This window comes from Eutrigla gurnardus (assembly GCF_963514095.1).
Source record: "Eutrigla gurnardus genome assembly, chromosome: 2".
NCBI lineage: Eukaryota > Metazoa > Chordata > Actinopteri > Perciformes > Triglidae > Eutrigla > Eutrigla gurnardus.
In genome coordinates this window covers 28,913,561-28,939,537 of record NC_139916.1, presented here as the reverse complement: position 1 = coordinate 28,939,537, position 25,977 = coordinate 28,913,561, and the positions used below count along the sequence as shown (strand labels likewise).

The following is a 25,977-nucleotide window of genomic DNA, read 5'->3' as shown; positions in this document are numbered from 1 at the left end:
GCACACACACCAAGAGTGACCTCACAAACCACACTGTAATTTCTCATCTCTGAACTCTTTCTGTCACACACAGCCAAATGAGCAAAACTAAAGACCTCCTGTCTACGCAGCCAGCTGAACCCTGCCTCCACTTCAACCATCCTGCTTGGTTAACATCACTGGGCTTTTTCTCCTGTTTAGCTGCCACCAATATTATTTTCCAAGTAAATGGAACTGACTTGAATGATGTGTTTTTCTATTCAGACGGAGGGAAAACTTGACCTTTTGACCCCACAACCAAACTGCATCTACGGTTTCATCACTTCAACAGCCAAATGTAATCTTCCCTACTTATGCGGCGTGGACTCGAGTCACATGACTTGGACATTAGTTATGAGTTTAGTTTCGACTTGAATAAAGGTTTTTTTTTTGGAACTGGACAGATTTCCTTTCTCCTGCATCTCATTTTCTGGTTTTATGAGAGTTGTGGAGAGTTTCTCAGCCACTTCACCAGTATGAATTCAGTATGAATGGTTTTAACATATTTGTTACTTTCATGCATATCAGGCTCAAATTTGAAGACTTATGGAGATCCAAAACTTAGCTCAACTTTGGTCTGGGAGAAGATTTAGTACATAAAGATAAATTCATCAATCTGCACTTTGAGAGCCAAATTAAGAGATCTGTGCAGAACTTTATAGGAGTAGTCATAGCAGGGATTTATACCATGCATTTGGTCAGTGCTTGTTGAGCTGTGAAGAGAAATTCTCTTCTGGTGTGAACAGCCAGGTTACTGCTCCCACAACAGTCGGCACAGCATGGTGCTTCCGTGTCCAGGGTGAAGCAGGCGTAAGTCTGCAGCCCCAGGTAGCGTTGAGGTCGGGGTAAGTGGTGCTGGAAAACTCACAGACGGGGTCGCAAGCCACCTTCCCCACACCGACCTAGAGCCGGTCACGGCGCACTGACGTGGAGGAAATGGGCCAAGCAGCACCGGGGAGGGGGTTTAATTCCCCGTCAGACAGCGCATACCCCACCCGTTGAGAAGTGTAAAAATATTTCCATTTCATTATGAAAGTGGCAGCTGGCCAACACTGATGTTATTCAGAGTGCACTTTTATGTATTTTGACGCTTATTTTGTTTTTAAATATAAGTTCACAGTAACTGTCATCTTTGATAGAAAAAGTGCGTCAGCTGTTAAGTGGCTCAGTACACTCATCTTTGCCGCAACTCTTAAATAATCAAATGTGAATAAACATAAACACAGTAACTATAGTATGTTCTCCCCTGTGAACCCAGTTAATTCCAGTAGAACTTGAGCATGAGAACGTCTTTCTGAAAGCTCCACGCGGGCAAAGCCAAAGTTTAAGCCTGTGATGTCAATGAGCGACACTTCCTGGAGCTGCTCCACTGAGAAAGAATAGAGGAACGGCTTTGTGGACACAGTGACCGCAGCCAGGCTGCCTCTCCGGGGATTTGGCTTCACTTTCTGGTTGAGAACTGTTGGCACAATTATGCTGATGTAAAACTTTAAATAAACAAAAACCAGCATCCTACGTGGGATGCAATGGCACGTATAAAACTTAATGCGCTGTTGCATCAGCCCAAAGCGGAAATGTTTGGAAAATAATGAATATTTATTTAACAGGATGACATTGGGTTGTTGTCAGGCAGAGCACCAGCTCGGTCCTGCTGAACAGAACACGGAGCGGGACAACCAATCAGGCACCGGGAAATGAAAAGCTGAAAATAACCAGTCACACACTCCCTTATTAACACAGCCATCTTTGACAGAATCAGATTACTTCTTGAACAAGTGTGTGACTGCATCTTTTTCATTTTATCCTGTTAGTTGTCATGGTGATCATTTAGGAGCTGAAAACTTCTTTCATATGTAATCTTCGATTCACTGCTGGGACTTTCTGAGTATCGTATTATTATAAATCGACTGTTGGTCAAAACAAGACATTTAAAGTCATCCATTTGGCTGCTGCTATCGAATCTTTTTGTAATCCAGTAATCTACCGATGATTCCATCAATTAATTGAGTAATCGGATAAAAAATAATCATCACGACATCACTGGACTGTTTCTCGGCTCTCTGCCATCGCACCAACTGAATTCTGAATGTAGTGATGTGCTTCCAGGGCTCCACACTAACTTTTTACATTGGTCGTACTGGTACACCTACATTATTTATTTAGGCGCACCCATCATTTTTCACTGCGACTAACAGCGCCGCAATAATACACCTATTATACATTTTCTTTATAGTTCCCATATACACTTAATTTAACACATTCAGTCAATGAATATAAACAGGAATAAAGATAAGAAAAAAAATCTCAACACAAACAAGAAATCAAAATCGAAATTGTTTTAAAAAAAAAAAAAGAATGCTCATCTTTGGTGATATTATAAGCACTGTTAAATGTTATCATTTCTAACTCCTCACTGGTTCACTGATTTTTGGTTGCATGTGCGCCCAACACGGTCACTCTGGAGCCCTGGCTTCCTCAAAAACAGTGCGTGTGGATCAATGATCCTGTTGGGACCTAACCGTTAGGACTACACAATGCGGCCTACAGAAGCCTACACATGCGGCCAGGACAAAGGGACAAAGGGGATTAAAAACTACACCGCCATTTTAGTTTCACATCTCACCCAGGTGAGAGATGCGACACCTCACAACCAGTGCCTATTGGCTGACATCTTCAGGGAACCCCGGGGGGTCCCCTGGAGCGGCCTGAGCTTTATAAACCGAAGCCGCCCAGAGAACGCTCTCTTATTCACTCTTACTCCGACTCCTACTCTGGCCTCTTCCTACAACCGGCGCAACACCACGTTGCAACGGGAGGCGACCCCCTCCTGCAGCGCACCGCTGCAACAAGAGGAACCAAGCCGGTTCCTGCCGTCCAGCTACCAGACGCTGTCTGAAGTAAGCTGACTAAATCGCCAAGCCGCGATTATATCGCCGTCCGTGGAAGAAAGAAACACGGACTGTTTTCTTTATTTGAGTTTGATCAACGAGAGGAAACCCGCTCCGCTCTCGTCTGGACGAAGCCGACTCATCACGTCCCCCGCTGACGCCGGGGACTCACGAACCACCGCCGTTACGGAACGCCGTCATCGTCTTACGCAACGATACCAGTAAGAGGCTATCAGTCTGGGCAGAGACACAAGTGATAGTGTAGGATATGCTTGTAATTCTTGTTAATGTGTTTTAAGTTCTGATCGCGGACCGCCGAGTCCGTTGTTCATGTGCTGCTGTATTTGAATACTGATTGTGTACACGTAGCTGGGTTGATTTCTGTAACAGTGTTTGCGACTAACCTCCGCCATATTCGCGAGCTCAGAAAGCCTCTACTATCAGTTAAAAGACCGGTCTCGCGGAATAAACGCCAGTTCATTCACGCGAGCCCGTGTGATAACGGCACGCTTTCTGTCCCTCCGAATATCGCTCGCGCATTCTCTCTCTCTTTGTTTGTGTCCCGCTAACACACACACACATACACGCCGCACACACGTGTCCTAAGCCAGCTGTTCCCGGCGGGCGCTAGGGACATAGCTACATCTGGTGGCTACATACGGCTATCTCTCTCTCTCTCTCTCTCTCTCTCGCTACTCCGTCAGACCTCAGTGGCTCCGCCCCTGAACGCTGCGAGGAATAGCTCCACCTCTCTCTCTCTCTCTCGCTACCCCATCGAACCTCAGTGGCTCCGCCCCTGAACGCTGCGAGGAATAGCTCCATCTGGTGGCCGCCCATAGCCATCTCTCCCTCTCTCTCTCTCTCTCTCGACACGCACGCACGCACACACACACACGCACACGCACACGTCACGTGTGTATCTCCCTTTGTTTAAGCTTAGCTTTGTGTGTTAGGTAGTTAGGTAATAAGGCTTTGTTAATTGCAGTGTTATTGATTGTGATCATTATTACTGATTGTAATAAATCTTATTATATTATAACTAGCGGTCTCTTGTGCTTGTTGTGTATATGTTACTGGATAACAGCAGGTTGTGAAGGCTAGTGCTTGAATTTCACGCCTTTTTAATTGTTCGATTGGTTTTGTACTCCTATGCCAACGATCACGATGATTGGCATGTGAGTATAAAACCTTTATATTGAGACTGAATACAGTTTTAGGTTATCTTTTCCCTGATCCCAGGGTGGTGCCCCGTTTATTCATGATTATATCATGATAATATATTAAATATAATTATTAATACCGATAATCATATTGACATTAATAATTAGCTGTTGATAACCAAATCTGCTCCTGCTACAACCCCAACAATCCACACGCACTGTTTTGCAATGATGATTCTAGCAGGTCAACAAATATTGGAATGAAATATTTCAGACTACTCAGAATATGCATCTATAGACGTTACAATACCACAGAAATAGAATAAAGTAGAATGGATATTGCACATTGTTTCCAGTGGTCAGGTGACTAGTACTAAAGAAAATGGCCATTGTTGTTAGTTGCGTTTACAACATACATCAGTGCACTGCAACGCTCGCAATGGCAAGGATACACATAAAGATGGCCATCCTGCTGAATTGATCGATTGGACTCCCTTCTACTCGATCTCAGTTCTGTGGTTGATACTTCACCAGCAATTCTGAACTGCGTTTCTATGAAGCAACATGTGGTGGAATTATTGACACATGATATACAGACATCAGATGAAGGGTGCTATGTTTAGGAAAGGCGCTGTGTTATCATCGGCATGCTGTGCATCAAGCTATACGTGTCATGTACAACATGTGTTGCTGGAAATGCTGTAATATGATCTTGTGGGTTTTATCCTGCTGAATGGAGGGATTATTACTACGTGAGAAGAGACATGTAACACACAGAACCTACCCCCATGATTTTGCTCCTCTGCTCGACGTCCTCCCACATGGAGTGGACGATGTAACGGCACATGTACTTTCCTTCTCTGCCCTCCTGACGCATCCGCACCAAACACATCCTGAGAGAGGAAAGCATGAGACAAGATGAAAGACGGGGACAAGCAGGCAAGAAAACAGCCATTCTATATTTGGATCAGATTCAGTTGGTCTAGTATGCATACACAGACACAAATCAATTTGACACCTTTCTTTGGATCACACAGTGCACTTCAATAATAAGAAAATGAGATAAGAAAAAATAAGGAATTAAAGTCAAGTTTTAAACAAACAGTGCAAAGAAATAAATCAATCAGTTCAAAAGTTCTTCCCTGATTAATGTAACCAGAGAAGGAGGGCAGAAAATTGATTGAACCAGTGTAAAAGTGCGAGACAACGCAACGCTAGGGCTGCCATCCGAGACGCCATCTTGGATTAGTCATTAGCTGCGTCCCGATTCAGCACTTCATCCTTGGGAGGCTTGAAGAGCGAATGCGTCACAACGGCTGAGACGGGTCAGTCCCATCTCAACAACTCCTTCAAATGCAGACCAGGACCACAGACAGCTTTTCCGCCGTGACGATTGGTTTTGAATCAACATGGTGTCTACAAGTGGATCAGCGCTTTCCTGTCAACCGCAGTTGGTTGCTAGGCGACGGGATTGGCAAACAAACAGCTGATGACGCAAACAAGAAAAACTCTGAAGACCAGACCACCTAATTTCAGTTCGGCCTTCGTTGGCTTCAAAGGTTCCTCAGAAGGATGCGGCCACTGAACAGGGACACGACTTATGAGAGTGTGTGTGTGTGTGTGTGTGTGTGTGTGTGTGTGTGTAACTCACCACACATGCAGCTGCGCTACCAAGAACCAAGAGTTGAGTGTGTCAGGGAGGGTGCACTCTGAAACAGAACAGCGATAACCAGCATTAATCCATTAATAGATTACTCAACCGAAAAATAATATGCAACTATTTTGATAATCAATCAATCATCGTCATTTTCCAAGCAAAGCTCCCAAACGATCCCTTTATTCCAGCTTCCAAGTGAGGACTTGCTGTTTTTATTTGTGTCGTGTATATATGTGTATATGGTTGGTCATATTATTGCTTTACATAAAATCGAACTAAGCACCACTCATCGTGTTGACATTCAAATTCTAAATCAACATTTGAATACTGTTCATTTTCTGTATTTCCTCACATTTGCAGCTAAAGATCAGGCTATACTAATCAGTGTTAATCATATAGTCAATCATTTTATCGGTTTCATCGGTGTTGATTCTGTGGCGCTGCGCCTCACATTGGTCTATGTATGGGAAACACGGTAGTGCAGGGCTCTGCTCTCTACCTCTAACAAATAGAGGTTTGCCAGTATAGGAGACACTGGTGAGCACATGGCACAGCCTTGCTTCTGCCTGTCCCTGCTTCCGAGGTAGGAATACATGTGAAAAGTGTAGTGATATCATAAGAGCCAATGGTTTCATCTGGGTCCACTTTTAGTTTTCTGACCTTGTTGGCAAAAACCTGAGTTCCTGACGTGCTGCGTTTCCAACCAGAGAGGCCAGAATGGTGGCCAGGTGCTTGGCAATGTTATATGTCAGTGAATTAATGCTGCTGCTGATGGGTCTGAGTGGGGCTCCCTCCTTGTGTATTTTGGGAAGGCCATAAATGCGGGATGGCTTCCCCCGGGTTTATGCTGTAGAACAGCAGGTTGTCCATGTCTTGATCCTTTTCCAGTTGTTGTAGGCAGCGGACTAGTGTCTTCTTATAGCCGCTGGCAGGATCTCTCCCGAGGGTTTCATAGGTGACCGTGTCGCTGAGTGAACTGGTCATCTAGGCATGAGTTCAGTTGTGTTACACATCTCTTTTTATCAGCCAGAGTGATGGCGAGGTCCCGGTCTCTTTGGATCGATGCCAAATACGTCCTTTCTTGAATTGTGAGGGTGGAAGTTTTGCACTGGCAAAGGCTGCCGATACCTTCTGCTAAGTTGCTCTGCCTCTGTATTGGCCAAGTGGATATTTCTGATGGCTGATTCAGTTGCTGTCATGAGGTCTACCCCTGGTATCTGTTCAGGTGTTACTGCACTGCAAGATTACCATGACCTGGCTGACTGAAATTCTCCACAGGCATCGAAAAAAAAGCTTTGAATATAGAAAAAGCAAACATTTGGTAAAGCCCCATAAATAAAGCAAGTTTATCAAGAATTAGCAGGTTACATCCTGATGAAAATAATCATTAGTTGTAGCCCTAAAGCAGGGATGCCAGGGTGAAATTGGACAGGGGGACAGATTTTTTTCAAGTGAGACCTCAGGGGGCCGGATTACACTTTCGGACTGAAAAGGCCAAACATTGACTCAACACATGGATAGGTAGGCTATTATTTTTATAAATTATTCATGAAGGCCTACACATCAAAAAGAAATTGCATTGGCACCTAAATAGCCTCACAATGAGGCCTAAATTACATACATTACAAAGGAGGATGATTGACAGGCGCTCTCCTTCATACAATCACGTGCACACTACATGGCTGCACCTGATTGGACGATCGCTTTCACAGCTGTCCTGTCTGCTCCCGGATTTCAAACAGACCAACATGGCGGCTCGTTTGAAAACTCTCTTATTTTACGACAATAGGTCACCGAAACGTGTTTCTGAAAACATTTTAAGCGAGAAATAAGCTATGCAGTTGCTTAATCTGTCTTTATTTTAGATGGACAACATTCAGTATAAAAGAGTTTCGAGAGCTTGCGGGAGGCAGCGGCGCACCGTCTCTCCACACTCGCCGTGAGTCGAATGCATTGCAGGGCATACCGTAAATCCTTTAATATAGCCTCAGCCAACCTGACTGAATGAATGGGAAGAATGGAAATAACGCTGCCTGTCGACACTCGCCCGGCCAATGTGACTGGCCGGTAATAGAATACAGGCCAGTATTAGAGGATTTACGGTATATATATATTTTTTTAAATAGATAAAATAATAATTAAAAAAAATATTCTCCCCTTATCACCCGCGGGCCGGATGTGACGTACAGTCGGGCCGTAACCCTGGCATCCCTGCCCTACAGCATTAAATTCTTTAGTTTTACATTGTTGATTAATTTCAATTTCTCAGCAGCTTTCATTATATATCTAATAGCTGTAAAATGTCTATAAAATGCATATCGTGCCAACAGTTCCAGCATCTCAGATGTGATGACTTGAAGCTGTCCCTTGTTATATATGATAGATGACTGGATAATTAGGGTTGTTCATTGCGATTAAGACAAAAGAAGGCATTTAGACTTGTGGAGTGGAGTGGAGTGAGCCCTGATAGGACGCCACAGTCATGTGTGTTATCATGCACCAGTGTGAAAGCAGCCCCACCAACAGGGGACACTGCTTACTGCACAAACAAGAGCTGGCCTTTGCCATAGTAGCAGGGGTTAACGGGCTCCAAGTGAGTGTGAGTAATATTAGTGAGCAAGTGTGTGTCGGTCTCTGCGTGCCAGCTAGTAAAGTGTCAAATAAATGTGTCAGGCAGGTGGTGACAGTGTCCCTGAACTCCAACCAACTCCGTTTGGACGGGGACGACTGCAACAACACCTTAATGTTCAGTTTTGGATCAGGACTCGCACTGAATTGTGTGTGTGCCATTTTAAATAAATTATTTTCCAGCTTTTCTCAGCATGTATACTCGGTATTATCAACAAGACTTTCTCTCCCACATTCATCATATTTTGAAAGATGTTATTGACACTCTGCTGACAGTGAATAACTTACATCAGTATTCGTGCTGGCTGCTTTTAGTGCTTTAAAACTGGCCTTCCTCCAGATATTTTAGGGAGCTGTTTAATGAGGTGTGGCAATAGATGTTCCAAAGGTCTTTAATATCAGGAAACATAACGAAAGTTTCAGGCTGATCTGTACAACTTTTGGAAATTTCAAAATTTTACATTTGAATTATTATTAGTTATCGCCTCAAAATAATGACTTAGTATCTCAAAATAACGACTTGGTATGTCAAAATGACGACTTGGTGTCTCAAAATAACGACTTGGTGTCCGAAAATAACGACTTGGTATCTCAAAATAACGACTTGTTATCTCAAAATAACGACTTGGTGTCTCAAAATAACGACTTGGTGTCCCAAAATAATGACTTGGTATCTCAAAATAACGACTTGGTGTCTCAAAATAACGACTTGGTATCCCAAAATAACAACTTAGTATCTCAAAATAATAAGATTCTCAATATTGTAGTGTGGCAATAGATGCTCCAAAGGTCAAAATGTATTAATCAACTCTGATCTGAGCAACTTTTTTAGAACCAGAGGGGTATTCCATCAAACTCGGTAAGCGCAAAGCCGGTCTAATTTCGATAAGCCTCGCTACTTTTAGCGAGAGTTGCGTTCCTTCAACGTGACTTGAGGCACTCTCCGCTAAGTAACCATGGGAATTTGTGTGGCTGTGGTGTGTGTGTGCGAGGGGGGGGGAGGGGTTAGGGATCAAAGGACTTAGCGCAAAGAAATGTTTTGAGGTGCTTTTTGAACATGGGCAGGGATGAGGCAGAGCGGATGTGGAGTGGGAGACTATTCCAGTTTGTAGGGGCATGGGTAGAGAAAGCCCTGTCCCCAAATGTTCGCAACCTTGTGCGGGGTATTGCCAGCAGGTCCTTGTCAGAGGACCGCAGGGAGCGTGACTGAGTGTAGGGGTGGAGGAGATCCTTGAGGTATTGTGGTGAGAGTCCTTGGAGAGCTTTGTAGGTGAGCAGGAGGATCTTGTAGGTGATGCGTGACTTGACTGGCAACCAGTGGAGCTGTTGGAGGATGGGAGTGATATTCTGCCAGGGCTTGGTGTTGGTTAGAACCTTGGCAGCTGAGTTCTGGACACGCTGGAGCCTGCTAAGGTCCTTGGCGGGCAGTCCAGGCAAGACACCGTTGCAGTAGTCCAGGCGGGAGGTGATGAAGGCGTGGATGAGTGTTTCTGTGACTGAGTGCGTGAGTGAGGGCCGGAGTCGTGAGATGTTTCTGAGGTGATAGAAGGCAGACTTGGTGGTGTTGCTGATGTGAGACCGGAAGGAGAGAGTGGAGTCCAGGACGACGCCCAGGTTGCGCACCTCAGGAGAGGGGGAAATGCAGCAGCCATCCACAACCAGGGCCAGGTCTCCAACCTTTTTGAGCAGTGGTGCAGGGCCCACCACCATGAGCTCTGTCTTATTACTGTTAAGTTTGAGTAGGTTTGTGGTCATCCATGATTTGAGTTCCTGCAGGCAGTTGACAAGTTGTGTGGGTGGGAGCTGGGAGGAGGGGTTTGTGCTGAAGTAGAGTTGAGTATCATCGGCATAGCAGTGGAAGTTGAGGCCATGTTTACGGATGATATGGCCTAGAGGTAGCATGTAGATGGTGAATAACAGTGGACCAAGTACTGAGCCCTGGGGCACACCATAGTTGACAGATGCTGTATGGGAGTTGGAGCCATTTAGGGTGATGAATTGTTTCCGGTCTGTGAGGTAGGACCAGAACCAGGACAGTGCCGACCCACTGAGGCCGATGAGCTCAGAGAGGCGGTGGAGGAGGATGATGATATGAGAGACTGTATCAAAAGCTGCAGAGAGGTCAAGGAGGATGAGGATGGAGATGACGCCATTGTCGGCAGCAAGCAGGAGGTCATTTGTGATTTTGATAAGGGCGGTCTCAGTGCTGTGGTGGGTTCTGAAACCAGATTGGAGGGGTTCGAAGAGCTCATGGTGGGACATGTGGTGTTGTAGCTGGGCAGCCACTGCTCTTTCCCTGATTTTGCTGAGGAAAGGGAGGTTGGAGATTGGACGGTAGTTGTTGGGGTCATCCGGGTCTGAACCTGGCTTTTTGAGAGTGGGAATGACTGCTGCCATTTTTAAGCTGGATGGTACCACACCAGAGGCCAGAGATGCGTTTATGATGTTAACCATTGGGTGGCAGAGGATGGGAAGACAGGCCTTAACCAGGGTGGTGGGCATTGGGTCCAGTTTGCTGGTTGACGACTTGGCTGAGGTGACCAGTTTTTTAACTTGGTCAGCATCCAGTGGAGAGAAGGTGGATAGGCAGCACTGGTGAGAGTGGTCAGCAGCGTGGTGGGGATCTTGTTGGGGCAGTGAGGGGCAAAGGGAGGGCCCAGGAGACTGGAGTTGCTGGTGGATGTTGTCCACTTTTTGTTTGAAGAAATCCAGGAACCTTGAGCAGAGGTCAGCAGCATCTGAGGGTTTAGCAGCATCAGGAGGGTTGAAAAGACGGTTGATGGTGGAGAAGAGCAATTTGGGGTGTTTTTGTTGGTAATTGATGAGTGTGGAGTAGTACTTTGTTTTCGCCTCAGCAAGGGCATCATTGTAGCTTGTTACATATTCTTTGAATGCTTCACGATGGACAGTGAGGCCGGATCTTCTATATCGTCTCTCGAGCCTGCGTCCTGAGGTTTTCATCCTGCGGAGCTCAGGAGTGAACCAGGGGGCAGGCCGAGAGAAGGACACGTAACGCGTGGTGAGAGGTGCTACAAAGTAGTGTTGTCACGATACCAACATTTTGGTACCGGTACCAACATGTGTTTCGGTACTTTTCTGTACTTTTCGATACTTTTTCAAATAAAAAGTGAACACAAAAAATGTCATTACTGACTTTATTTGAATTGAAAATCTTAGAACTAAAATATTAATCAGCAAATAAAATAAAATACCACAAAGACAAGCTTTTCTAATGCACACAATTTTAAAAATGTTAAAATATAAATACAATAATATAATATAAAATATAATAATATAAATAAACCAGCTCTTTTTTTTTTCTTCCAGAGCTACTTTTGTTAAGAGTGAAGGGCGGTGGCGCTTGCTTTTAGCACTGAATATGGCTTTTCTTCCTGAGTAAATGACCTGTCGTTCCCTGAGCTCAGTGTGCAGGTCTGGGTGCTTGTCCTTTAAGTGTTTGGCTAAGTCGGAGGTGTTTCCGCCGTTAGCCATGCATGTTTTAAACACCGTTTACACAGTGGTGCATCGGCGTTAACTGCCTCGCTTTGCGCATTTGTTTTAAGCTAAAGTACGGCGATATCGCACTTCGCGGCGCTGGTTTGTCCGCAAGTTGCGGCGTGGTGACGGTTGCAGCAGCCATTCTCCTCTCCGTGCTTCTCTCGCTGTCGCTCTCTCGCGCTCTCTCCAAGCTTTCGTCCTGCTCCGTTTGCTGCTCCAGTCTACGCTGCTCGCTAACTTGCTAGCGGTTTCCTCCGGCTTGCTTGCTTTTTCCTTTTATCTCCCCAAGCTGCCGGTCGCTCCTCGTCCTCTCAGCTGTAGTTACAATGCGGTGACGTCACGTGGCGAGTTCGCCGCGCTGTTGCGGGCGCTGCACGTACCGGTCCCGTCCAAATGCAATATAGTACCGTTTTAAATGCCTCAGTACCCCGGTACCAAATTAGTACCGGTATACCGTGCAACCCTACTACAAAGTCCAGGCTGAGAGAGAGGGCACGGTTGTAGTGTTCCACCATGCCATCAACGGTTTCATGGAGGTGGGGGGTGGCGAGGTGGGTCGCTATGGTGTCGGATAGCGTTGAAGTACACACCCGTTTGATGTTCCTGAGTGTAATGGGCCGCTTGGTGCACTTCTTAGGGAGAGGCACAGGGACCGAGAAAAGAATGGCAAGGTGGTCAGAGACAGCCAGGTCAGTGCACTGGAGGTGGGAGGGGGTTATGCCAGCACAGCACACCAGGTCCAGTGTGTGCCCTTTGTCATGTGTGGGGCCTTGTACATGTTGTGTGAAATTAAAGCAGTCCAGCAGTGAGAGCAAATCAGTAGCAAGAGAGCAGCTACTGGAATCCACATGAATGTTAAAATCACCCAGAAGGATAGTAGACGTGGATTTTGGGCAAACAGTGGCAAGCAGTTCAGTGAGCTCAGATATGAAGCAGGCAGAGGCTTTGGGGGGGCGGTAGATTAGGACAACCTGTAGCTGTGAGGACCCACCCAACATGAAGTGAACACACTCAAAGGAGGTGGTATTCACTGGGATGTCTTTTACCAGAATGTCAGACCGATGGATAACAGCAAGCCCGCCACCACAGCCAAGGCTGCGAGGCTTCTGGATATAGCTATAACCTGGTGGGGTGGCTTGGTTGAGAATAATAAACTCTTGTTGATTTTGCCATGTTTCAGTAAGACATAAAAAATCCAGTGATTTATCCAAGATGTGATCATGGATGAGAAGGGCTTTGTTATTTAGTGAGCGAATGTTAAGCAGCATGAATGATGTTGGCCTGGTTAGTGCAGTGTCAGGAGTGACCGTATTGTCAACACAGACCAAGGGTAGCAGATTTGCATGAGAGGGGCGTGGTTTGGATCGATGACGTCGCTGGCGAGAGGCATGGCACCGAACAGCTGGGACAAACAAAGTTTCATGAAAGTAAACAAACTTATAATGAGCAGCCCTATGGACAGGGGGACGACGCAGGAGATGGAGAGATTTTATCACCTCTAGGCAACTCGGAGATGTATTTGAGTTGAGACTCATGAGTTTTGCTGCGGTATATTTGATGGAGGTCGTAGCCAAGGGGCAGCAAGCAGTTGTTAGCATCCTAGCTTGGTTAGCTACTTCCATTACGGTGACAGGAGGCCAGGAAAACCACAGTGCAGCGAAGGAACGTTTTTGGATAGCAGTTGCAGGAGATGAGGTTATTGGAGGACTCACGGTAAGTCACCCACAGTACTTCAGTAGCAGATCGTCTGATGGGTTGATGGTGTAGTAGTTTGCCGCGGCAGCGTTAGACAGCCATGTCAACGCAGCGTAGCCGAGCAAACAGCAATAAACATCCAAACACTGACGTCGAATGGTTGTAGTATGGTTGTAGAGCGTAGAATCCAGAGCGTTGTAGAGCGTAGAATCCACACGAAATATCGTATTTTGGAGCGTAGAATCCACAAGAAATATCGGTTAGATCGGAGATGAGAAGCGGCGACATACACGCCAGCGTCCTCTCAACATCCGGCAGTAATCAACTTGCATGTTATAGATCCCAATGACAAAGGCATTGCTGCATGCAATTTTCAGCCACATAAATTCCTTTCAGGTGAGTTCATTAATAAGTTCATTGAATGTGTTCATTGAATTGTTGAGATAAATGAGTTGGTCAATGTAGATGCATTTACTAGGCCTATCTAAAAAAAGACAGAGAGAGAGGAAGAGAGAGAGAGAGAGAGAGAGAGAGAGAGAGAGAGAGAGAGAGACAGAGAGAGAGAGAGAGAGAGAGAGAGAGAGAGAGAGAGAGAGAGAGAGAGAGCGAGTGAGTGAGTGAGTTCCGGCCAAAGAAAGAAGTTTCACTAACTTCCATAGTCGGGAATTGAACCGTGGCCGGCCGCGTGTAAAGCCGGCGCGTTACCTCTTCACTATCCTCACGTTCGGGAAATCGTTGTCAGTGTTATATTAGAACATGTTACTCTTAACGGTACTTCTGTATTTAATCGCTCAGTAATTCTTGCCCAAGCAGCCTCGTGATTTTTATTTATCACTACAGTATTCCCTTTTTTGGTTATGATGGGTTTGTACTCCTCGTACAGTTCCATCAATAATTTTTGTTCTGGTCTTTTCTGCCATTTTCTCGATGATTCGACATTCACGGTTCTGGTCTGGCTTCATATCCCGTGAACGGCGTAACACAAGACAACGTTAACCTGGCTTGAATTAGCCTCAACAAGGCGCGGCTGAAATGCGTTAATGGAATGGGTTTAGCCGCAAGTGGAAGTTGGTGTTAGGTCTAACCACGCTTAACCAGGTAAGCGCCGCCTTAATTAGCGAGTTTGGTGGAATACCCCTCAGATGACACAGACAAACTATTCAAACAAATCCCATAAACACAGGCTATAATACTGGCAGTTTTATTATTGGGAAATGCTTGGCACATTTCACTGTATGTATTGTTAACTGGTTTACACTTACTGTCGAAGAACTCGTCATAATTTATTCTCTCTACACAGCACGTGTACATGCGCAGGGCAGCAATCTTGATTTTCTGTGAATACACAAAGGGAAAATGATCAACATCATAAACATCTTTAATAGATAAACTAAATAGATATTAATTTTATTTTATTTAACCTTTATTTAACCAGGTAAAGCTTATTGAGATATATAATCTCTTTTGCAAAAGCGACCTGGCCAAGAGGCAGCAGAGATACAGATACAGATATAAATATCTAATATAATATAATATATTATAATATAATATAATATAATATAATATAATATAATATATTAAGCTTCATATTATATTATTTCAACACTGGAATATTTGAATATTGCAGGTCCAACCTAATGTAAATACTAGAAATGGTAGTTTCAGTTCAATTTGCTTTGACAGCCTGACACCCATTATTTTTCCTTATATAGTTTTAAGCAAAAGAGAAAAATTGATATACAAGAGATATTTCCCTGAGAGCGACACAGCTGGGCACACCCTCATACTCTGGTTTGTTGCACAACATAGACTGTTATTTAAGAAGTGGACGTGACCTCAATGACATCAGCCATTGGTTTGTGGACTACAGTTTTGAAGCCTCCAGTTCAGCATTTTGGCCGTCGCCATCCTGGAATTTTTGCAACCAGTGAACAGAAATTACCATATTTGGACTGTGGAGGAGCGACGGGGATCTGATGAACGCAAGCAGCAAAAGGACAACTTTACAGCTCAGTGTTAAAAGACATCTTAGTAGCTAACTGCATTTGTAGAGTGGTAGTGACCTATCAAACACCAGGTAGCCCCACCCTAAAGCATACTCTTATTAGAAACATCATGCTGGATTGAAGAAGACTGGAAACTAGAAGCCTGAGACCATAAACACATGTTTACAATGTTTACTCATTTTGCCATAGACTTCCATGCAATTAGACTTCTATTTGCTACCTGATGAGTCGCCTGTTGATGGCCAGTCGGGAGAATGCAAATGTAAGACACTTCAGCCTTGGCTTCACTTTTCAGAAGTGACAGACAGAGGTTGCCTCCATTTGCACACAAACATACCTGGCTTGGTGAAGAGAGCCTCAATGTTTAATGTTCAAACTATAATGACTCGTTCTAATTCTTCAAATTCACCATGAGCTGTAACTATTGCATGTTCAATTGATCGGTAAACTTAGAGCAGAGGGGATTGTGCGAGCTTGAATTCCTTTGAACTTGACTTTCTGAACCAATAACAGATGCGTTATATTTTAAAGCAGTGTGCAGAACATGAGAGTAGTTGTGTGTGTTCTAGTCTGGGCATATTCTGGCTGACAGCCCATAATTTCAGCTCCTGCTGGGAGGTCAGAGCTCTTGTGTCATCCTGTGACCGACCCCACACCCACACACAGTTATTTGTTGTTGGTCGGGATGTCAGTTTCAGTTTAATGTGCTTTCTATAGCCCGACACCTATTGAACGGTAACTAACCAGTTATTTTTTGACATGTAAATGACGTGAAATATAAGAGGCACTTTTCTTGCTTTACTGACTTCTTGTGATATCCATCCTGTTTATTGCTGTCGCTACCACTCTACCGACGCAGTTAGCTACTAAAATGACTTTAACACTTAGCTGTCAAGTTGACCGTGAATTCTTCTTCTCACCAGAATCCAAATGGATCGAAGGTTGCTGTTTAGGGTGCTGCTATGCAGCTTGTGTTCATCAGATCCAACCGTCACTCCTCCGCAGCCCAAATATGGTCACTTTCACTGTCCAAGATGGCATCAGTTAAATTCCAAGATGGTGATGCCCAAAATGCTAAACTCGATGCTTCATAACCATAGTCCACAAACCAATGGGTGAGGTCACCATGACTACATCCAGTGTAAGCATTTTAAGCTCATGCAAAAAGTGACTCCCCACATCACGTCTACCTAATTTTGCGACCTCATTGTCGACCTTTGTCTCGCCACTTTGCCATTCTTCATTAGGGATGCACGATAATTATCGGACCGATAATTATCGGCCCGATAATAGGAATTATGACGTCAACCCGATAAATCCGATACAATTATTAATACCTCCGATAATCCGACGATAGGATGTTTGTGTTAAAACAGTCATACGGGTGGATTGGGATGAGGGACGTTAGTTTTTTTCTAGGCGCCTCCCGTTTAGCATGTGATGTGGTTACTGTGGTATCACAGGTTTCGGAGGAGGGAGTTAATCCACAAATCGAGCGCTCCCTTCTCATGCCTGGCTGTGACGTAGAGGCTGCGAGCGAGTGGAGGAGGAAGACTAGTAAACAAACACGCATGGCGTCTGTACTGTGGGACTACTTCAAAGTTTCTGAGGAAACTGAATCGCTTGCCATTTGTAACAAATGCAATGCAGAAGTTCCAAGAGGAGGGAAAAAGGCATCGAGCTTTAATACATCCAACCTTAAAAGTCACCTCGCACATCACCATCGCTACGACGGTGTGTTAAAAGCGTATGAAGACGCCGGCGCCGCTAAAGAAGCAGCGAGCCCGTAGTTTAGCGTTTTGATGCACGGGTGAAGTAGCGGTCCTTGTACCTCGGGTCCAATATAGTTGAGAGATAATACAGTGGCTTTTCCTCGATGTCACCAAAACGCGTTTCCACTGCTTTTAACGGGGTTTCCTTTGATGTTTTCACTCCGTGGTCTGTTGGTAACGTTTGTTTTAGCAGTCGCGTCAGCGCTTGAATGGAGGGGATCACATCCGCAGTACTGGCTGTTGCTTTGCTGATATTTCTGCCTATTACCGTAGTTTACATTTCTGTGTGGATCAGGACCAACAGTTTAATGTAGCAGCACTTGTGTGTGCATATCCCATGCTGCTCAGGGAAAGTTGTCATTGACTGACTGACTGAATCACTTACATATTTATTTGAAAAAAATAAATATTGTCATTTTATTGAAGAGTCAAAACTGTTCTTGGCTTTCTTTTGTTCATAGTAATAATTATCATGTCACTGTGATACATCTGGTTAGGTGTTTGGTAAAAGGCAAAGCTATGCTAAATCTACCTAAGCTTAGTCATTAGTGTTTTTGACCTGAATTTGATCTGAATATACATTCAAAAACGAATAACAATATTATCGGTTATCGGTATCGGTCCCGAGGAGCAGAAAGTTATCGATATCGGTATCGGCTTCAAAAAATCAATATCGTGCATCCCTATTCTTCATACTTTCCCTCCAGGTCATTTTGCTGCCAACACTCACCCATTTGTTGTATTTGAGAGGTCCAGTGAAGCCCATGGCCTCGATGAGCTTCGTGAAGGCCCCGACTTCTTCCTCCGTGTGCTGTTGCGTCTCCTTCACGTTGCAGAGCTGACGGACAGCAGGGGCGAGAGGCAACAGGAAGTGTAAGAGAGAAGAAAGGGGGAAGGAGGAAGACGGGAAAGATGAGGGATGAAGACAAAACAATGATGTTAAAGGTGACTCATTCACACATCAATAATTGTTCACTGTTTTTGTCATAAGTACTTAAAATGATAGTTCAGAATTTTGGACATAAGACCTATTTTCCAAGTGAGCCGGTGTGTTCGAGACGTCTGGAGACGTTTTCAAGAAATTTCATTCAGTTCTTCTAGTTGCCGAGTTCGCTTATGCTATGGCTAGCGCAAGTCAATGGTTCTTAGCTAGACAGGCATTAAAAACAGTCTTGCCCACTCCACAGTGCACCCGAGGCAAATCCATTAAAACACTAGACTGTCGATGTACATATCTGTGTTGATAGAATATTTTAAACAAAACTAACCTCGCATCGCATGAATCATCCATTTTTTGAGGAACTAGTTTCTCAGCAGCAGCGGAACTTTACTTTGCTCCGTCGGACTCAAAACTCTAAGACGCTCCACCCGAAATACTGCCCGTAAATAGGCAATTGAACCGGGCCAAACTGTCGGCACTTATACCCCCAAGGCTGTCTGAAAAGCCCTCGGAGCTCACTCAAACACCAGGCAGCCCACCACGTGAAGCCACAATTACGCACCGCGAACCTGGTCCCTCCGGAGAACCGTAAACCCTCGGAAGCGTTGCAGGGATTCCCTCCGGTAAATAGACACATGAACACCGCCGAATATTCGGGCCTCGTGCCCTCAGAGCTGGTTGAAAAGCCCTTGGACCTCACTCAAACACCGGGCAGCCCATGGCCACGCGAAGGCACAATTACGCACCGCAAACCCAGACCTCTGCTCCCTCCGTAGACCCGTAAACCCTCGGACGCGTTGCGGGGGATTCCCTCCTGGCACCACCAGTCTCCGTTTGTTCGGTCCCGGTTCTCAGCTCCAGCGGGGTCTATCTCGGTCTCCACAGACGCTTGTTCACGTTCTGCCCTTTGAGCATCCCTCGCCCGCAATTCTTCCTCTGTATATTCAGGCTCGTACAGGTACGGTTGGGTTTGGGTGGAAAAAAACTCCTCATCAGAGTCTTCAAAAGTTTCAGTATATTCTCCAAAAGTGTCCATTTCTGTGAGATTGAAGAAACTAGCACTGCAGGCTACTCTGCGTCTGTAGCAATGACAGCAGGTAAACAAACTATTATAGAACCGGTAACTTATAAGTGCTAGGTGATATCACTCCGCCGTTGCCATAGCCTACTAGGAAGAATGACACGCTGCTGCTGAGACATAAATCCTTAAAAATGCAAGGTTGGTTTTATTTCAAACATTCTATCAACACAGATATGTACATCGATAGTCTGCCGTTACAATTGATTTGCCTCGGGTGCACTGTGGAGTGGGCAAGACTGTTTTTAATGCCATGCTAGCTAAGAACGATTGACTTGCGCTAGCCATAGCATAAGCGAACTCGGCAACTAGAAGAACTGAATGAAATTTCTTGAAAACGTGTCCAGATGTCTCGAACACACCGGCTCACTTGGAAAATAGGTCTTATGTCCAAAATTCTGAACTATCCCTTTAAAGACAGTACAGGAATATTACGCAGCAGTAAGAAATCCTTTTCAAAACTGTCTCTTTCTGAGCTATCACACCGTGAATTAAGGCATCAACCGATCATGTGGGGTTCAACCGGTCTAGATCTATATTTATGAAATAACAACATGGAGGCTCCGTAGTCTGAACCAAGACAGCAAACGTTATTACTCCTTTCAACCTTGACAAAGGCAGCACAGCAAAGATCCACTCCTTCTATTCTTACATTTCACAATAGAAGACCCAGAGGACCAATTACCAGGATCCTAGTGACTCAGAGCAGCGTTTGTCTGAGGTGAATTGTTGTACAGTCTAAGGCTTACTGTCGGTTATTTTCTTGAGTTTCCTTTTTTAGTAAAATCCTGAGTGAATCTGGGTTTCCTCTGGCACACAGTGACTCAGTGTCTATATCTAGGGCTTTTATTTTGAAAGAGTGTATCTGGTTTGCGCTGCCTTTGTCAAGTTTGAAAGGAGTAATAAAGTATAAACACAACTCAACCTGTTCTATACAATGTGATTGTTGATGCCTTCATTTTTTGGTGCGAAAGCTCAGAAAAATTGCCCTGGAAACAAAGCACCCCCTGTGTGTAAAGACCTTAAAATATACTCCCTGTGCTTATACTGTATGACCCCTATTAAATCAACAGCACATACACTTTCACTGACACGCGCACACACGACCTACAGTATGACGACACACCTGGGGAACATGGCCTTTACCGGGCGACTGCAGCTGGAGACTAAATTAAAATACAGACCTTTACTAAGTGCATGTTGTCTTCATGTCGATCTGCACTGACATTTTGGCTGCACGACTGGAATACACTAATTGGAACACAGCTGACATTGCAAAAAAACATTTCTGCAAAATATGTTGTGATATAAAACAATACAGGAATTTTCACCATAGAGTTTGTGCACTTTCAAGATAAATGGATCAATTAAGACTCTAGATCCATCTCTTAAAGTGTAAGTTTGGCGGAAATTGAAAATAAAGCTATTTTCTGAATGAAAATATATCAACTAAGCCGTGGAGGAAGTAATTTTCGCTCATCACGCAGTTCAGAGCTAGCACGGGCGGAAGCTAGAGTCCAAAATCGCAAACAGTGGGTTAGCATGGGGCCAACAGCCACACGCTTTCAAAATCGCATTTTTAAACAACTAACATTGCTCAAAACAGCGCCAAACCTCGTCAGCAGCTTGCTCTGGGTGTCTACACATAAAACGAAGCACCAACAACTCAGTTCATGAACCCGAAGTTTATAACAGAAGACAGTTAAGAACACTCACCAATTCTACCCCTGCCAGCTCCTCGCGAAGGATAGTCCGTAAGTGTCGATTACCGAACGAGTTCCCGTGTGAGATCTCGCGTGACATGTATGTGCTTCAGATAAGGCTGCTGTCTTGAACTGATTGGAAGTGTATACAAACTATCCCGACGTTTTTACCCACCGTTATTAACTTATATTTGGCCAAACTGCCACTAATTTAAAAGTATACTCGTTTTATTCTGGGCGAAATCTTCAGTGGTCTCCCTCGTTTTGCATTGCGTTCGGTAATCGACACTTACGGACTATCCTTCGCGAGGAGCTGGCAGGGGTAGAATTGGTGAGTGTTCTTAACTGTCTTCTGTTATAAACTTCGGGTTCATGAACTGAGTTGTTGGTGCTTCGTTTTATGTGTAGACACCCAGAGCAAGCTGCTGACGAGGTTTGGCGCTGTTTTGAGCAATGTTAGTGGTTTAAAAATGCGATTTTGAAAGCGTGTGGCTGTTGGCCCCATGCTAACCCACTGTTTGCGATTTTGGACTCTAGCTTCCGCCCGTGCTAGCTCTGAACTGCGTGATGAGCGAAAATTACTTCCTCCACGGCTTAGTTGATATATTTTCATTCAGAAAATAGCTTTATTTTCAATTTCCGCCAAACTTACACTTTAATTTAGCTCTCAAAGTGCTTCAAATACATACATTGATACATTTAACCCATTTAACCTAAAAACTTACAGCATTTAGTGTGAATATTCCTGTTCTTTTTTCATATAATATAGCAAATTCAGCCACTTTTGTGCAGTCCACACAGAAGGGATGTCTAGAGGACCGTAAGGAGATATTCTCTGAATATGAAAACAATGGTTTTGTCTGATTATAATTTCTGAAATGAAAATTTTTTAAATCTGTCTCATTGTCGGTGTGTGTCAGGTTACCTGTGTGCTGATGTGCAGGGTCCGACATGGTGTTAAACAGGGAGACGAGACTCTGGCCTGTCGACAAGCGACTAAAGCTCTGGCTGAACAGGCTTCTTGGTCTAACGCCTGGATGGAGACAGAGAGGGACATCCATGAGAGATACAGCATAACATGACAAGAGTTTGACAAAAACGCATGGTAATGGTGTAGCTTCTAATGTGCAGTTCAAAACAATACCAAACTGGTATTAGGTTTAATACATAGTAGTAGTGATACATTGTGTTGGAGGGAGTATCAGAGGTCGAAACGACATTTAAAAGTCAAATGAGAAAAGCCACCTTCTGATCAACAAACACACTGCACCGAAATTTACTCTCACATGTAAAAAATAAATACGTTCAAAACTGTCATATGGTTAACGGTAGGAAAGCTGCAACAATTAAAGGATTCATCAATCAACAAATGATCTAGTCATTTGTCATTCCAAGGAAAAATGCTAAATATTTCATCATGTCCTGCTCGATGTGTCAAGTGTCCATAACTTTTGTTGTGATATAACCATACTACTATTATAGATACTATAAATAAAATGTAATTGAATAAAATATGTGACTAATTTCTTCGTTACAGCTTCTCCAGTGGGGGAATTTTACTTTACTTTATATAAAGAAGTGAGCAGAATATCTTGGACTTTTTTAAACATCTAAACTTGTAGTTTAAAATGTTATTGAACTTTTTTTTTTTAACAAAATGATTTATGGCGGAAATAACTGGCATATATGGTGACAGCTGGAAGCTTCTTGAAATCCTCCTGGATTCTTTGTATATGTTTACATTCTATGTGTAGTTGTGTAACCTTGATCATCTGTGTGATTGTATTATGTTAGTTGTTCTGCATATGTGACGTGACATCTACTATCTATCTTCCTGAGGATTCTTCCATTTCTTCCTTTTTTTTTTTTTTTTTGAGGGGGGGGGGGGGGGGGGGGGGTATTGTAGTTTTATCCTGTGAAAGGAGGCAGAAAAGCCTCAAAACAGCAAGTTTACACTCGGGGTAATATAGTCAGCTTTGTTTAAAACTGTGGGCGGTTTGAGTAAAAGTAGAGCAGTGGACTTCACGACTCCATCATTGACTGAATGAGTCTCTATTAAGCGTTAACCTGCACGTCAAGTTCACATCCACAAACTAGCAAACAACCCTCCCAGTAACGAGTTCAGACTTGTTGTGTTGTGGTTACATGATAACCCAAAACACGCTCTTATCACAAAACATTATAATGTATGCGATGGTATTGTCTCTGTGTGTATTTCCAACACGCCGACGGCGCTGATTAAAGATTGTCCTGTGGCGTGTTAATTGAGAAATCCTATTAGCCGGCTAAGCTAACGTTAGCTTGTTACCTTTCCGAAGGCAGCTCGGGACTTTGTCACGTTAATAACGTTTCTGACGGCAGACTGCAGCGGCCGCCGATACATGACTCTCACCGGATCCCGATATTACAGCTAAGAAGCGGGCTGCCACTAAATCGCGGCTCCCTCCAGTAAAACCTTCGGGTTTGGTAGCGCCAGTCCCGTCCCACCTCCTCCTCTTCCTCAGCAATGTCAACGGAATTTGTCCGGCAGCGAATCCTGTCCGACCGGACAAAAAGGCTCAGCGAAGAAAAGGTCCGCCTGAATACTGAGCGGTTATTAATAGTCAGGATTTCAATATTTATTTATTTTTTGTTTTATCTTGTGTTGTAGCACACAATATATTTACCAAGATGTTCAACGTATTTAAAACCAAGAACCACAAATCTTCAGATTCCCTTGACCTTCAACATTTACACTGCAGAAGTGGTATGTCACAAAGTACATTTAGAGTACAATTTAGTAGTACTTACTTACCATTTGATGCTACTTTGTATATTTACCCCATTTCATTTTGGATGCAAATGTTCCACCTCATTAGTTACTTTATTGTAAAAAATATATAAATAAACAAGGCCTAATAAATGTATGACATATTATGAATATTCGGCTACTCAGCATATATAATGTCATTAAAATTAGCTACACTTTTACCAGCAATAACAATTAAAGTGATGAATACATTAATGCATCAAAGATGATAATCCACTGATACAACGTACATTTTTATAAAATGAGCCATTCTGCAAAATAATGCTTTTCATTTTGGTACTTTAAATAAATAAATAAACAGAGTATATCTACACTATCACATTGTTACTTTTACTGAAGTACTTAGGAACTATATACAGGGACTATAGTATTTTTCATATACTCATTAATAATTTTCTCCCGTTTCTTATATCATATCATGATTAGTTTGGTTCTATTTTAAGAAAAATACATACACATCCGTGATCACTTGACAAGCAAATAGAGCAACATCGAGTATGCCTGATGAATGTAATAGCATTCCATTCTAATTCTAAAAATGTAATTATGATACTTTTGTCTTCAGACAAAGGAACTATCATCCTGAAGAAAAGGGACCCCCGCTACCCCAGTGTGGCAGAGTAAGCAGGGCCACGCATGGCTGCCTCCACACTGTTCAAAGCCTCCCAGTGATTCAGCTGCTTCCTGCTAAAGCCCGCAGACAATCCCAGTATAAGTAATGTCCTTCCACATGAAAGATTGGAGACCCTAACGTGTTAGTTCCATCATGTACAACCACTGGCATGTTAGTTTGATACCCAAACTGACACATGAACATAATGTTTATACTAAATATATATACAGTACATACATATATTTTCATTGTTGTACACACAAATTTGTTTTTCTGTAGTTGTGGAAACGTTTGAAGACTTTAAAGATATCTTCGATGAAAACTGACACATGATCATGGCAAAATATCTGTGTGAGAAAACACAGACAACGTGGTGGTCATTATTTTCTGCTGCTATGGAACTTAAAATAAGAGTAGAACAGGCATTCTCATTTAAATCAGCATGGAAGGATCCTCAGAGTGGCGGCCATTTTTATGTGTACCTTTACCATTGTAGCCCATAGACTGGTTACCTGTCTGTCTCTACATGTCAGCCATGTGATAGACTGGTTACCTGTCTGTCTCTACATGTCTCCCTGTGATAGACTGGTTACCTGTCTGTCTCTACATGTCAGCCATGTGATAGACTGATTACCTGTCTGTCTCTACATGTCAGCCATGTGATAGACTGGTTACCTGTCTGTCTCTACATGTCGGCCCTGTGATAGACGTTACCTGTCTGTCTCTACATGTCAGCCCTGTGATAGACTGGTTACCTGTCTGTCTCTACATGTCGGCCCTGTGATAGACGTTACCTGTCTGTCTCTACATGTCAGCCCTGTGATAGACTGGTTACCTGTCTGTCTCTACATGTCGGCCCTGTGATAGACTGGTTACCTGTCTGTCTCTACATGTCAGCCCTGTGATAGACTGGTTACCTGTCTGTCTCTAAATGTCGGCCCTGTGATAGACTGGTTACCTGTCTGTCTCTACATGTCTCCCTGTGATAGACTGGTTACCTGTCTGTCTCTACATGTCTCCCTGTGATAGACTGGTTACCTGTCTGTCTCTACATGTCGGCCCTGTGATAGACTGGTTACCTGTCTGTCTCTACATGTCTCCCTGTGATAGACTGGTTACCTGTCTGTCTCTACATGTCTCCCTGTGATAGACTGGTTACCTGTCTGTCTCTACATGTCAGCCCTGTGATAGACCGGTTACCTGTCTGTCTCTACATGTCGGCCCTGTGATAGACTGGTTACCTGTCTGTCTCTACATGTCAGCCCTGTGATAGACTGGTTACCTGTCTGTATCTACATGTCGGCCCTGTGATAGACTGGTTACCTGTCTGTCTCTACATGTCGGCCCTGTGATAGACTGGTTACCTGTCTGTCTCTACATGTCGGCCCTGTGATAGACTGGTTACCTGTCTGTCTCTACATGTCAGCCCTGTGATAGACTGGTTACCTGTCTGTCTCTACATGTCGGCCCTGTGATAGACTGGTTACCTGTCTGTCTCTAAATGTCGGCCCT

The 25,977-nt window shown here is 44.0% G+C and overlaps 1 protein-coding gene across 1 annotated transcript in view; it reads right to left on the bottom strand.

Annotated features, from left to right (window-relative positions):
- Positions 1–23,560, bottom strand: part of uqcc1 (ubiquinol-cytochrome c reductase complex assembly factor 1) — a 29,124-nt gene extending 5,564 nt beyond the window's left edge. Inside the window, exons 1-6 of the mRNA XM_084025851.1 lie at positions 23,352–23,560; positions 21,969–22,076; positions 18,053–18,160; positions 14,807–14,879; positions 5,718–5,775; positions 4,851–4,959 (exon numbers count right to left, since the gene is read on the bottom strand). Coding sequence (XP_083881977.1) covers positions 4,851–4,959; positions 5,718–5,775; positions 14,807–14,879; positions 18,053–18,160; positions 21,969–22,076; positions 23,352–23,426 — 531 coding nt within the window. The 5' untranslated portion in view covers positions 23,427–23,560. The remainder of the gene's footprint in view (positions 1–4,850; positions 4,960–5,717; positions 5,776–14,806; positions 14,880–18,052; positions 18,161–21,968; positions 22,077–23,351) is intronic.
- Positions 23,561–25,977: the final 2,417 nt, after the last annotated feature.